This window comes from Salvelinus namaycush, chromosome 25 (genome assembly GCF_016432855.1).
Source record: "Salvelinus namaycush isolate Seneca chromosome 25, SaNama_1.0, whole genome shotgun sequence".
Lineage (NCBI taxonomy): Eukaryota > Metazoa > Chordata > Actinopteri > Salmoniformes > Salmonidae > Salvelinus > Salvelinus namaycush.
Window position 1 is genome coordinate 19,470,148 of NC_052331.1, and position 13,038 is coordinate 19,483,185.

Consider the following 13,038-nt stretch of genomic DNA (forward strand, 5'->3'; position numbering starts at 1 on the left):
AAGAGAGTAGATAAATGAATGAAAACTCACGTAGTTCACCATCTACGCACTGTATTTTGTTTCGTAAGGTTGATGTAAATAATGTGGCCAGCAATACGATTTCACGAAAATACCACTGTCGTCCAGATTTGTCTGCTACACTGCCTGACTGCTACAGTGAGAGCTGAACTGAGTGACATTTGGTGTGAGAGAGGTCAGAATCTGAGCACGTGTTAAAGGCATGAATATGAATAAGCAGCATTTCTCAGCTCAGTTTCAATTGGTCCACTCAGGGACAGATTTTGGTGCAGCACTGAACTAGAATATATCACGTTTTAAACCTCAACACAGAAAACATATGGAATAATAGCACTATTATATATTACTCTTCTTCCCTCCAGAGCCAAAACATGAAATATGAATACCCATATTTCCAGGTCAATGAGTGGAGGGGCTAGTGTGTGTGTGTCAAAATAACAAGAATGTGTTCAGAGAGTGACATCAGCCAGAATGGATCCAAGAAGCCGACCCAGTGTTAGTCCCAAATTGCACCATAATCCCTTCGTAGTGCACTACTTTTGGCCCAAACCCTATTTATAGTGGACTATATAAGGACTAGTGTGCCATTTTGGATCCAGAATCAGAAAGAGAGTCAATCACTGTACTGTATGAGATCAGAGACTGGTCCTTTCTGACCAGATTATTATAGTAAACTGAGAAGTTAATTTGTACTCTGCTATGTATAAATGACTGCACTGAGTCTGGAATAGTGGGAGATGAAAGGAGAAAAGGAAATAACTTGATGGGGGGGTGGGGATAAAATAGAGAAGATCTGGAGAGAGGATGTGGTAGTGGGGTATTGAATAAGAAAAGAGAAGTGAGTGAGAAGAGAACGACTGGGAGAGGGAATAGAGGAGGAGGAATTGCATATGGGACTCACCTGGAGCTGTCATTGGGTGTCTGGTGAATGACACATTAAAGGTGTCTTCAGAAAGGGGGAGGGGTACATGCATCTGCGGATGAAGAACCCCGCCCCACAGCAGAACACCACACCCATCAGCAGCAGCCTGCAAACACAGACAGCAAAAACTTATCCGTCTGAAGTTTGCTAGAGAGCATTTGGATGATCCAGAAGAAGATTGGGAGAATGTCATATGGTCAGATGAAACCAAAATAGAACTTTTTGGTAAACTCAACTCGTCGTGTTTGGAGGACAAAGAATGCTGAGTTGCATCCAAAGAACACCATACCTACTGTGAAGCATGGGGGTGGAAACATCATGCTTTGGGGCTCTTTTTCTGCAAAGGGACCAGGACGACTGAACCGTGTAAAGGAAAGAATGAATGGGGCCATGTATCGTGAGATTTTGAGTGAAAACCTCCTTCCATCAGCAAGGGCATTGAATATGAAACGTGGCTGGGTCTTTCAGCATGACAATGATCCCAAACACACCGCCCGGGCAACGAAGGAGTGGCTTCGTAAGAAGCATTTCAAGGTCCTGGAGTGGCCTAGCCAGTCTCCAGATCTCAACCCCATAGAAAATCTTTGGAGGGAGTTGAAAGTCCGTGTTGCCCAGCAACAGCCCCAAAACATCACTGCTCTAGAGGAGATCTGCATGGAGGAATGGGCCAAAATACCAGAAACAGTGTGTGAAAACCTTGTGAAGACTTACAGAAAACGTTTGACCTCTGTCATTGCCAACAAAGGGTATATAACAAAGTATTGAGATAAACTTTTGTTATTGACCAAATACTTATTTTCCACCATAATTTGCAAATAAATTCATTACAAATCCTACAATGTGATTTTCTGGATTTTTTTTCTCATTTTGTCTGTCATAGTTGAATTGTACCTATGCTGAAAATTACAAGCCTCTCTCATCTTTTTAAGTGGGAGAACTTGCACAATTGGTGGCTGACTAAATACTTTTTTGCCCCACTGTATTTGGCCCATGGTGTTAAAGACCATTTAAAAAATCATTAATTAATGTCAAGCCCTTCATAATGTAATTTTAAAAGTCTCATGCAATGTAGGCCTGTACTGAACACCACATATAGGTTACTGTAGGTTATATCATAGAAATCAAAAGCTATTTCCATGTGAAAATGTTATGAGATTTGCTCCATTGGTTTTGTTGGTAGGTCTACTTTATGCTCAAATAGCCTATTGGCAACCGTCTAAAACTGTAAGGGTACAGCCTCAGTGTTCACTAAATGCGTGCCAGGAGTTGCACAAAAATCTCACAATGTTCAAGTTTCCGCTTACAAGACCTAAAATTTGCTCAGTTCCCCCCAAAATTTGAGGGAGCATTGGTCAAGAGGGACTGCTATGCTGAAGTATGACAAATCATTTTAGACCCAAGCCACCCCCTGTACCCGGACTTTGAACTACTCCCCTCTGGGCACAGGTATAGGGCACCCCTCGGCAGGAAAAACAGAACTAGACAATCATTTGTGTCAGGTATGATATCCCTCCTAAATAGCTCGGGCTAATGTTCCTACCGACCCAGTAAGGCCAGCAGGCTACTCTCTTTTTATTGGTATGTAACTGTTATGAAAGTTGTATTGTCAATTTGTTTTGTCTTTAAACGCCACTTTAAACGTGTACATGACACTGCAACAAAATTTCCCCATGGGGACAATAAAGTCAGTAAAGTAACTCACATACACCACAGGAGGCTAGTGGCACCTTAATTGGGGAGGATGGGCTCATAGTAATGGCTGGAACGGAGTAAATGGAATGTTATTGAACACATCAAACACATGGTTTCCATGTGTTTGAAACCATTCCATTTACTTCATTCCAGCCATTATGAGAAGTCCTCCCCTCAGCAGCCTCCTGTGGTACACACACACACATACACACACACACACACACACAGAGAGAGAGAGAGCAGTTTCTGACTGAATTGCATATTAGGATCATGTCGTAGCAATTAAGCATTTCACTGTGAGCCAGTGTAGCTATTTTAAGCTACAGCAAGAAGCCCTCGCATGAGGGGCATGGTCTAAGTATAAACAAAGGAGTTCCCAAAGGACCACAAACTCTATGAACAAACCAATGTCTTATGCATAAATGCATACAGTACATGCAGGGAGCAAGTTGATGAGAGAGGAGCGAGAGAGAGCGAAAAATACAGAGCGAGACAGAAAAAGAGAGAGAGGAGGGAGGAGAGAAGTAAGACTGGCAGGCTAGTATTGGGGGAACTCACCAGAAGTACCATAGTCTCTGGATGGAGAGGGCTCGGACACAGTACCGCGTCCCACAACAGTCCTCATACGACCGGCATCTACAATACACACACACACATACACAGAGGAAAAGGTAATTCCAATCACCAGCATCTAGAATACTGACTAAGAGAAGGCTTTTGTGCAAACAGTATAGTCTTCCAACATCCCTATCAAAACACATTAACAAATGGCAGTTCTCATAGGCACAGTACAATTTACAATACTGAGGGAAAAGTCTGAGAAAAATACCAAGTGGCCCAGTAAAATAGACACGTCAAGCAGATGAAAACTGCTCTGCGGTCTAAGATGAATATTGAGTAAACTATTGAGGGTACATTGAGTTTAGTTCCATGTCCATTTATTTCAGTTTGTCTTGAGTCCCTGAGCTGAAATTGGATAGCTATCTGAACCCCCTGCAGATCAATTGTCAGCATCCGTATAGAGGAAATCTGATGATGAATTGTTCTCTGTGACTTGACTACTGTGTGTGCGCCACACACACACACACACACACACACAAAAAGTTTTCTACGTCAAATATTGGAACTTTTAGGTAGCCATTTATTTATTTATTTTCGTATATTTTGGGGGAAAGTTAACAATTAATCATACTTAGTAAAAATTATTATTGTAGGATAATATGTTTGATACAGTGTGATGTTTCTTTCTCTGTTGATGGGGTGGGGCTGATTGTGTCAGGCAGAGATGTGATTGGGCAGTTCCAGTCTTCAGATCTGCCCTGCACAGAGAGCAGCAGTGTCTGATGTTTTTCAAGGGCGTATAGCAGCTTCAGTTTTAAACATGGAGGAGAGATTATTTATGGAATCATTACAGATTTCAGAGAAATGTTCATCATCCACTGAGCTGCACTGAACGTTAAATTCTCTGGCTAAATAGACGGCAAACCACTTCCATGACAAATCCTCCTCAACATTTAAAATGCTCCCTCTCCTACTGTCAGTATTTTGTACTGTATTTCAACATCAGCCGTACTAGAAGGGTGAGAGCTAAATTACCAGCTTTCAGCATTAAAGTGATACTTCAGGATTTTGGCAATGAGACCTTTTATTTACTTCCCCAGATTCAGGTTAACCTGTTTGGGCTCAAGGGGCAGTATTGAGTAGCCAGATAAAAGGTGCCCATTTCAAAAAGGCCTCGTACTCAATTCTTGCTCGTACAATATGCATATTATTATTACTATTGGATAGAAAACACTCTCTAGTTTCTAAAACCGTTTGAATTATATCTGTGGGTGAAACAGAACTGGACTTAGAGCAATTTTCCTATGTGTATGTCAGAATGCAGAATTTTGCTGGCTGTTCTGAGACCTGTGTATTAATTTGCCTGTCCTCTATTGGTTGAGATGCACTGCATACGCCTTCCACTGGGTGTCAGCGAATAGGGAGAGTTGAAATGGAGTTTCTACGTAGTTCCCAAAGGTTATAAATTGCTTGGAACCGAAGTGTCCCATCTTTCCACTCTTCGCTCTGACGCAGGGAGGGTCTTGGCATGTCATTTTAGAAGCTACCGTTTTAGCTCCTAGATATATCCGGCTCTGTTTTTATTCGATATAGGTGTTGAAGACATCGTAATGTTGTTATTTTAAACCGAATTATATCAGTTTATGTCAGTATATTGCGATTTTCGGGTATTTATTTTCGTGACGTTGTAGGAAGTTGGGTATCTCTGGCCCACATGGCTATTGTTTACTGCTAATTGCAACGTTGAAGACGACGTTCTCCAACCTAGCAACGATTCTTTTGGACAAAGGACACCTTTCCCAAGATTCTGATGGGAGTTCATCGAAAAGTAAGAACTATTTATGCTGATAATTCATTGTTCTGTTGAAAAATGTCAAATGCATAAGACGCCATTTCCTGCAGTGTAGCCTTGCGTTATCGCAGCCTGTATTGCGCAGTAAGGTTAATTTTAAAAATGTAATTCAGCGATTGCATTAAGAACTAATTTGTCTTTCAATTGCTGTCCAACCTGTATTTTTTTAGTCAAGTTTATGAATAGTTTTCGATAAGAATAGGTGCCTTTACAAGATGGCGCCGGACAGATTGCTTGACGTTATGGACACTATTCTCATTGTATAAGCACGATTTGTGCCGCTAAATATGCACATTTTCGAACAAACTCTATATGCATTGTGTAATATGATGTTACAGGACTGTCATCTGAAGAATTCTGAGAAGGTTAGTGAAACAATTAATATATTTTGGTGGTTTATACGTTATCGCTATTTTTGCCTTGAATCAATGCTGTTGTTATGTTTGCTATTGTGCTAAGCTAATATAACGCTATATTGTGTTTTCGCTGTAAAACACTTGATAAATCGGAAATATTGTCTGGAATCACAAGATGCCTGTCTTTCAATTGCTGTACACTATGTATTTTTCAGAAATGTTTTATGATGAGTATTTAGTTATTTGGCGTTGGTGTCTGTAATTTTTCTGTCTGCTTTCGGTGCAATTTCTGACTGTAGCTGCAATGTAAACTATGATTTATACCTGAAATATGCACATTTTTCTAACAAAACATATGCTATACAATAAATATGTTATCAGACTGTCATCTGATGAAGTTGTTTCTTGGTTAGTGGCTATTTATATCTTTATTTGGTCGAATTTGTGATAGCTACTGATGGAGTCAAAAACTGATGGAGTAAAAATAGTGGTGTCTTTTGCTAACGTGGTTAGCTAATAGATTTACATATTGTGTCTTCTAAAAATCGGACATGTTGGCTTGATTCACAAGATGTGTACCTTTCATCTGGTGTCTTGGACTTGTTAATGTGTGAAAGTTAAATATTTAAAAAAAATATCTTTTGAATTTCGCGCCCTGAACTTTGAGCTGGCTGTTGTCATAAGTGTACCGACGTCGGGCTTGCACGCCAAACAGGTTAATTTATAATTCACTGTATCTCAATTCCAGTGTGTCAGAAGTTTACATACACTAAGTTGACTGTGCCTTTAAACAGCTTGGGAAATTCCAGAAAATGATATCATGGCTTCAGAAGCTAATTGACATCATTTGAGTCAATTGGAGGTGAACCTGTGAATGTATTTCAAGGCTTAACTTCAAACTCAGTGCCTCTTTGCTTGACATCATGGGAAAATCAAAAGAAATCAGCCAAGACCTCAGAAAAAAATGTGTCGGTCTCCACAAGTCTGGTTCATCCTTGGGAGCAATTTCCAAACGCCTGAAGGTACCACGTTCATCTGTACAAACAATAGATACGCAAGTATAAACACCATGGGACCACGCAGCCGTCATACTGCTCAGGAAGGAGACGCGTTCTGTCTCCTAGAGATGAACGTACTTTGGTGCGAAAAGTGCAAATCAATCCAAGAACAACAGCAAAGGACGTTGTGAAGATGTTGGAGGAAGAGGTACAAAAGTATCTATATCCACAGTAAAACAAGTCCTATATCAACATAACCTGAAAGGCCGCTCAGCAAGGAAGAAGCCAATGCTCCAAAACCGCCACAAAAAAAGCCAGACTACGGTTTGCAACTGCACATGGGGACAAAGATTGTACTTTTTGGAGAAATGTCCCTTGGTCTGATGAAACAAAAATAGAACTGTTTGGCCATAATGACCATCGTTATGTTAGGAGGAAAAAGGGGGGCTTGCAAGCCGAAGAACACCAGCCCAACAGTGAAGCACGGGGGTGGAAGCATCATGTTGTGGGGGTGCTTTGCTGCAGGAGGGTCTGGTGCACTTCACAAAATAGATGGCATCAGGAGGTAGGAAATTATGTGGATAAATTGAAGCAACAGCTCAAGACATCAGTCAGGAAGTTAAAGCTTGGTTGCAAATGGGTCTTCCAAATGGACAATGACCCCAAGCATACTTCCAAAGTTGTGGCAAAATGGCTTAAGGACAACAAAGTCAAGGTATTGGAGTGGCCATCACAAAGCCCTGACCTCAATCCTATAGAAAATGTGTGGGCAGAACTGAAAAAGCGTGTGCGAGCAAGGAGGCCAACATACTTGACTCAGTTACACCAGCTCTGTCAGAAGGAACTTACCCAACTTATTGTGGGAAGCTTGTGGAAGGCTACCCGAAACGTTTGACCCAAGTTACACAATTTAAATGTAAGGGGTGCGTAACTGGTGGCAGTGAAGTCAGACGCATGAGAGCAGAACTAGGTAATAGCCGGAGCAGTTTAATTACAAAACCAACGGCATAAAGAAAATACCAACATGTGTACAAAACCCAACGCGCACCAGTAACCATGTGCACAAGCACTTACAAACAAACAATTCCACACAAAGACACGGGGGAACAGGGGGTTAAATACACAACACTTAATGAGGGAAATGAGAACCAAGTGTGTAGGAAAACAAGACAAATGGAAAATGAAAAGTGGATCGACGATGGCTAGAAGACCCGTGACGCCGAACGCCACCCGAACAAGGAGAGGAACCGACTTCGGTGGAAGTCGTGACATTAAAGGCAATGCTACCAAATACTAATTGAGTGTATGTAAACTTCTGACCCACTGGGAATGTGATGAAAGGAATAAAAGCTGTAATAAATCATTCTCTCTACTATTATTCTGACATTTCACATTCTTAAAATAAAGTGGTGATCCTAATTGACCTAAAACAGGGCATTTTTACTTGGATTAAATGTCAGGAATTGTGAAAAACTGAGTTTAAATGTATTTGGCTAAGGTGTATGTAAACTTCCGACTTCAACTGTATACTGTAGCTAAGAAAGTAATACTAAGTGTATGTTGTTAGTAGCCCATGTGCCTCACCCTAATAATTTGGTCTATTTTCACCAATTCAGTATTGTAAACATATCGTTCGTGGCCACACGTGCAAATTCAGCACACACAACATTCTATCATATAATTGTGTTATTTGACGTGTCAAATTTAAAGCTTTTTTAACGCATCTAATAGTGTTATATTATGTGTATCTTTTTTGATACGTAAAGACATAATCGGCGTTCCATGTGCCTCACCCTAATAATTTGGTCTATTTTCCCCTCTTAATTTCGCCTACTGTTCTGACTTGGTGGTGCACATGTAGCCTATAACCTGTTTTAGAGAAATTTAATCATTGAATATTATAAGAGATTTCATTGTCTGTTTATATGCCCCCTTTATTTATCCTACGGTTCTAACTTGTTGTACAAGGAGCATACTGTAAGAACGGCCCATGTTCTGAATTCTGTCACTGTACATTTCAAAAGTGCTGCTGTTGGGACAGCTTTATGTAGGCCCTAACAGTTTGTGGTCACCGTTATAGTGCAATTAATGTATTGTTTAGTCTTGTGTAGTGGCTTTGCTGGCATGCATCCCACATTTTTGTTTTTGTCCACACTAAGATTTACATGCTAAAATCACCACTGCACTAGTGCAATGACGAAGTTTATAGGTATCTGCTAGCATTCTAGCAGATACTCTTAACTTCCTTCATACTGGTATGGTAGAAAAATTACAAGATTATGTTATAATACTCTTTATGCATCAAATAAGGTTTGTGAGTACTCTCATCTGTGTCTGTGGGACTGGGGTTGGGCTTGGGCCTTGGCGACTGGGCCTTGGCGCTAGCAATTGATTTATGAAGCCTTGGTGATAAAACCTACAGCCTGCATTCCATAGAATGAGTTGATGTTTGTATACTGTGAGGTACCAGGGAGGAGATGTCTCTGGTGTGGGCGGCTGATGTCTTAGAGGCCAAACCCTCGTTTCTATACAATTCGAACAGTCTTCACAGTAAATGCTATCTGGCTGGGGGATACTCTTTCTCACATACAAATCTTAACCTTTATGATTCATACAAACTATTCCAGACATCTGTTGTTTGTCACGTATTCAGGAGTATGTGTCTTAACTATAAAATACTGTGGCTCGGTTCTGCTCGTTGAGTCCTCGGCATCACATTTCAGAGTGTGGAATCCACCTGCTTCATTGCAATAATGAATCGATATTAAATAAAGATGACAAGAAATGACAAAGTCTCGCTCCTTTGAATCAGAAATATTCCACGGCACTGGACACAGAGACATAAAAATTGTATCCACTAGTTCTTCTGACTGGGGAAGTAGATAAAGGACATCATTGTCAAAATTCCGAAGTATCCTTTGAAGGCCATCCATTACACAAGTCATTAGCAGCACATCGCTAGGTTTCGATTTCGATTTAGGAAAGTATGCCTTTCTTACACACTTCTCAGTAATCGGTATTCAGACTTACCTTATTAAGGTGTGTAACAGGCTTTGCAGGCGTGGTTCCCTTGCACGCTGAATAAATGTAATTCAACTGCTGAAAACTCCCACTTGCTGGCCAACAGATTTTCTCATGCCGTTTTCATTCAATAGGGTTTTCAGTACATTCATGTTAAGCCATCCCTTTAAATACGGTGTACGTTAATTTTGTTGACAGACTAGAATACATTGAGAGAATAGGTTCAGAAAATAGGGATCAATGAAAGAAAGCCATCTAAATATATATATATTCGTCTCCCTTTCGACACCAACTGGTAGATTTAAAAATATTCAGATCTTGTAGATTATTTATGCAAATTTTAGGGTTAGGAAAGTATGTATGAATCATAAAAAAATGCTGGTTTGGAGAGACTTTAGCGATGAAATATATTGATGAATAAAAAATACAGTGGTTTGAGTCATTCTGAAAATTGCCACATTCAGTTCTTTAACCCATGGTAATGTTGGAAGATTAGTGTATGTAGAATTATAATAAGGAGAATAGTGTACAATAGTAGGCTATACTCTACTCTATTGCCTATGCTAACCATGGAACTGTGTGATGACACAGCTAAGTATTGCGCCATGCGTTGGGTTCACACTGTACAGCTTGGTCTGCACTCTGCTCCATAACGATTGAATTAGCCTACATGCAGTGGTGATTTTAGCATGTTTTAAAAAAAAATGTTTTAAAAAAATTATTTAACCAGGTAGGCTAGTTGAGAACAAGTTCTAATTTGCAACTGCGACCTGGCCAAGATAAAGCAAAGCAGTTCGACACATACAACAACACAGAGTTACACATGGAATAAACAAACATATAATCAATAATACAGTACAAAAAATCTATATACAGCATGTGCAAATTAGGTATAAAGCGGCCATGGTGGCGAAGTAATTACAATATAGCAATTAAACACTGGAATGGTAGAATGTGCAGTAGATGTATGTGCAAGTAGAGATACTGGGGTGCAAAGGAGCAAGATAAATAAATACAGTATGGGGATGAGGTAGATTGGATGGGCAAATTTAAAGATGAGCTATGTACAGGTGCAGAGATCTGTGAGCTGCTCTGACAGCTGGTGCTTAAAGCTAGTGAGGGAGGTAAGAGTCTCCAGCTTTAGTGATTTTTGCAGTTCGTTCCAGTCATTGGCAGCAGAGAACTGGAAGGAGAGGCGGCCAAAGGAAGAATTGGCTTTGGGGGTGACCAGTGAGATATACCGGCTGGAGCGAGCGCTACGATTGGGGCCAAAAATAACTAAAATGTGTGATACATGCCAGCAAAGCCACTACACAACACAACACTAAACTATACCTTAATTGCACTATAACGGTGACAAATGGTACCCACAAACTGTTAGGGCCTACATAAAGCTGTCCCAACAGCAGAGTCCCAACAGCAGTCCCAACACCTTACCACTGCTACACCTGGCTATTAGCGGAGCCTTGTCTGGCAGCGAAACAGTTAATTCAGCCTCATTTACTGCCTTTAAAGCTGATATGGCTGACTTGCTTAAACAAATGTGGTTTCTACTGAAAAATGAGATGTACAAACTATGGCATAAGGGGATGACAAGCAGATAAGAGGCCATGCGTAATTTCGAATTAAGACATTAATGAGCGAGCTAGGACGGACGTAGTCTATTTAACTATTTGTTCAGCACTTTTGAAATGTACAGCAACATAATTCAGAACATGGGCCGTTCTTACAGTGTTCTCCCTGTACACCAAGTCAGAACCGTAGGATAAATAAAGGGGGCATATACTGTAAGAAGACAATGAAAGCTCTTACAATATTCGATGATTACATTTCTCAAAAACAGGTTATAGGCTACATGTGCACCACCAAGTCAGAACAGTAGGTGAAATTAAGAGGTGAAAATATACCAAATTATTAGGGCGAGGCACATGGGCTAATTACAGCTTACTACACAACATACACTTAGTATTACTTTCTTAGCTACATTATACATATCTCCCTGGCATATTACATCATTTATGCATCAGCATACAAGACATTTTTGGACTCACCTTGTTGTGCTGTGCTCACTTGAACAGGAAGGTGGCGCGGCGGTCCTTCGTGGGCAAATTTTGTCATCAAACTTTGTCATCAAAGTCTGGCATTCTCTGGGTTTATGGAGCTTTCAAGACAACTGGGAATCGAGAGAAAAAAAGTTGAATCATGATGATGTCAGTGATCTTCAGGTTGTAGCTCTAAAAAGAGGCCTGAGTTCCAAATTTACAATTCCGAGTTGGATGAAAGTTCAAAACGTATTTTCTCAGTCGTAGCTCGTTTTCCCGAGTTCCCAGTTGTCTTGAACTCACTAAAGTCCGATTTTGGAGTTCCGAGTTAACAGTTGTTTTGAGCACGGCACAAATTATGCTTCACTGACAGCATGGCCAATGCTGAATGTTTATAATTTTAAACTAGGAAAAGACACCCTTAATCTTAGACTTGGGACTATACAGCCACTCCACTGAATAGCAGGTTAATGGTTGCTTTGCAATGCTTGCAGTTAGCCACTGATTCCTTCCAAACTACTCATTGTTGAATTTGCAATTTCCAACTTGTGTAATATTTATGTCCAATGGCCGATGAGCACCGGTATGTTTTATCTATTATTTCTCTTCATTATTTCTCTTCATATGATTAGGATTAAAAATGATTTGCCAGTAGATTGTAGACTTGATTCATGATGATGACTGCTAGCTAAGATTTTGAAAGTATGATGTTGACATGATCAGACCAATCAAAGTACTGTAGATATGTGATTTGACGTCATTTTATCTGTGGCCAATGACCTTCTTGGATGGGCACTTAATGTAACTCTATGGCAGCACCCAAGGGGCTTGAATTTTCTAGCTCAACCCTTAGACTTGGTAGTGATGTAGTGTCCCCATGAGCGACAGAACACTGTGCCAATCACGGCGCAACGCTCTGTATTTTTGCTGGCTTGCCCCACCATCACAGAAAGCACTGAGCTAGGGTGAAACACCTGCATTTTGAAGCTGCCTTACTCAAGAAAACAAAAGAGACCATGTTTGTATGCGGCTTTATTAACTCAATGAAATATAAATATTTACATTGTTTACAAACTAATATGTGACACGTATTAATGCCAAAATAACATGCAAAACAGGAATGCCCAAACAAAACAACAACAAAATATACACTGCTCAAAAAAATAAAGGGAACACTTAAACAACACAATGTAACTCCAAGTCAATCACACTTCTGTGAAATCAAACTGTCCACTTAGGAAGCAACACTGATTGACAATAAATTTCACATGCTGTTGTGCAAATGGAATAGACAAAAGGTGGAAATTATAGGCAATTAGCAAGACACCCCCAATAAAGGAGTGGTTCTGCAGGTGGTGACCACAGACCACTTCTCAGTTCCTATGCTTCCTGGCTGATGTTTTGGTCACTTTTGAATGCTGGCGGTGCTTTCACTCTAGTGGTAGCATGAGACGGAGTCTACAACCCACACAAGTGGCTCAGGTAGTGCAGCTCATCCAGGATGGCACATCAATGCAAGCTGTGGCAAGAAGGTTTGCTGTGTCTGTCAGCGTAGTGTCCAGAGCCTGGAGGCGCT

General features: G+C 40.5%; 1 protein-coding gene across 2 annotated transcripts in view; it reads right to left on the reverse strand.

Moving 5' to 3' along the window:
• The window catches only part of LOC120020327 (biliverdin reductase A-like), a 39,734-nt gene that overhangs the window by 1,436 nt on the left and 25,260 nt on the right, over positions 1-13,038 (reverse strand). For both annotated transcript variants that reach the window (XM_038963903.1, XM_038963904.1), the window contains exons 9-10: positions 3,191-3,268; positions 920-1,046 (exon numbers count right to left, since the gene is read on the reverse strand). In XM_038963903.1, the coding sequence (XP_038819831.1) occupies positions 929-1,046; positions 3,191-3,268 (196 nt within the window). In that variant the 3' untranslated portion in view covers positions 920-928. The remainder of the gene's footprint in view (positions 1-919; positions 1,047-3,190; positions 3,269-13,038) is intronic.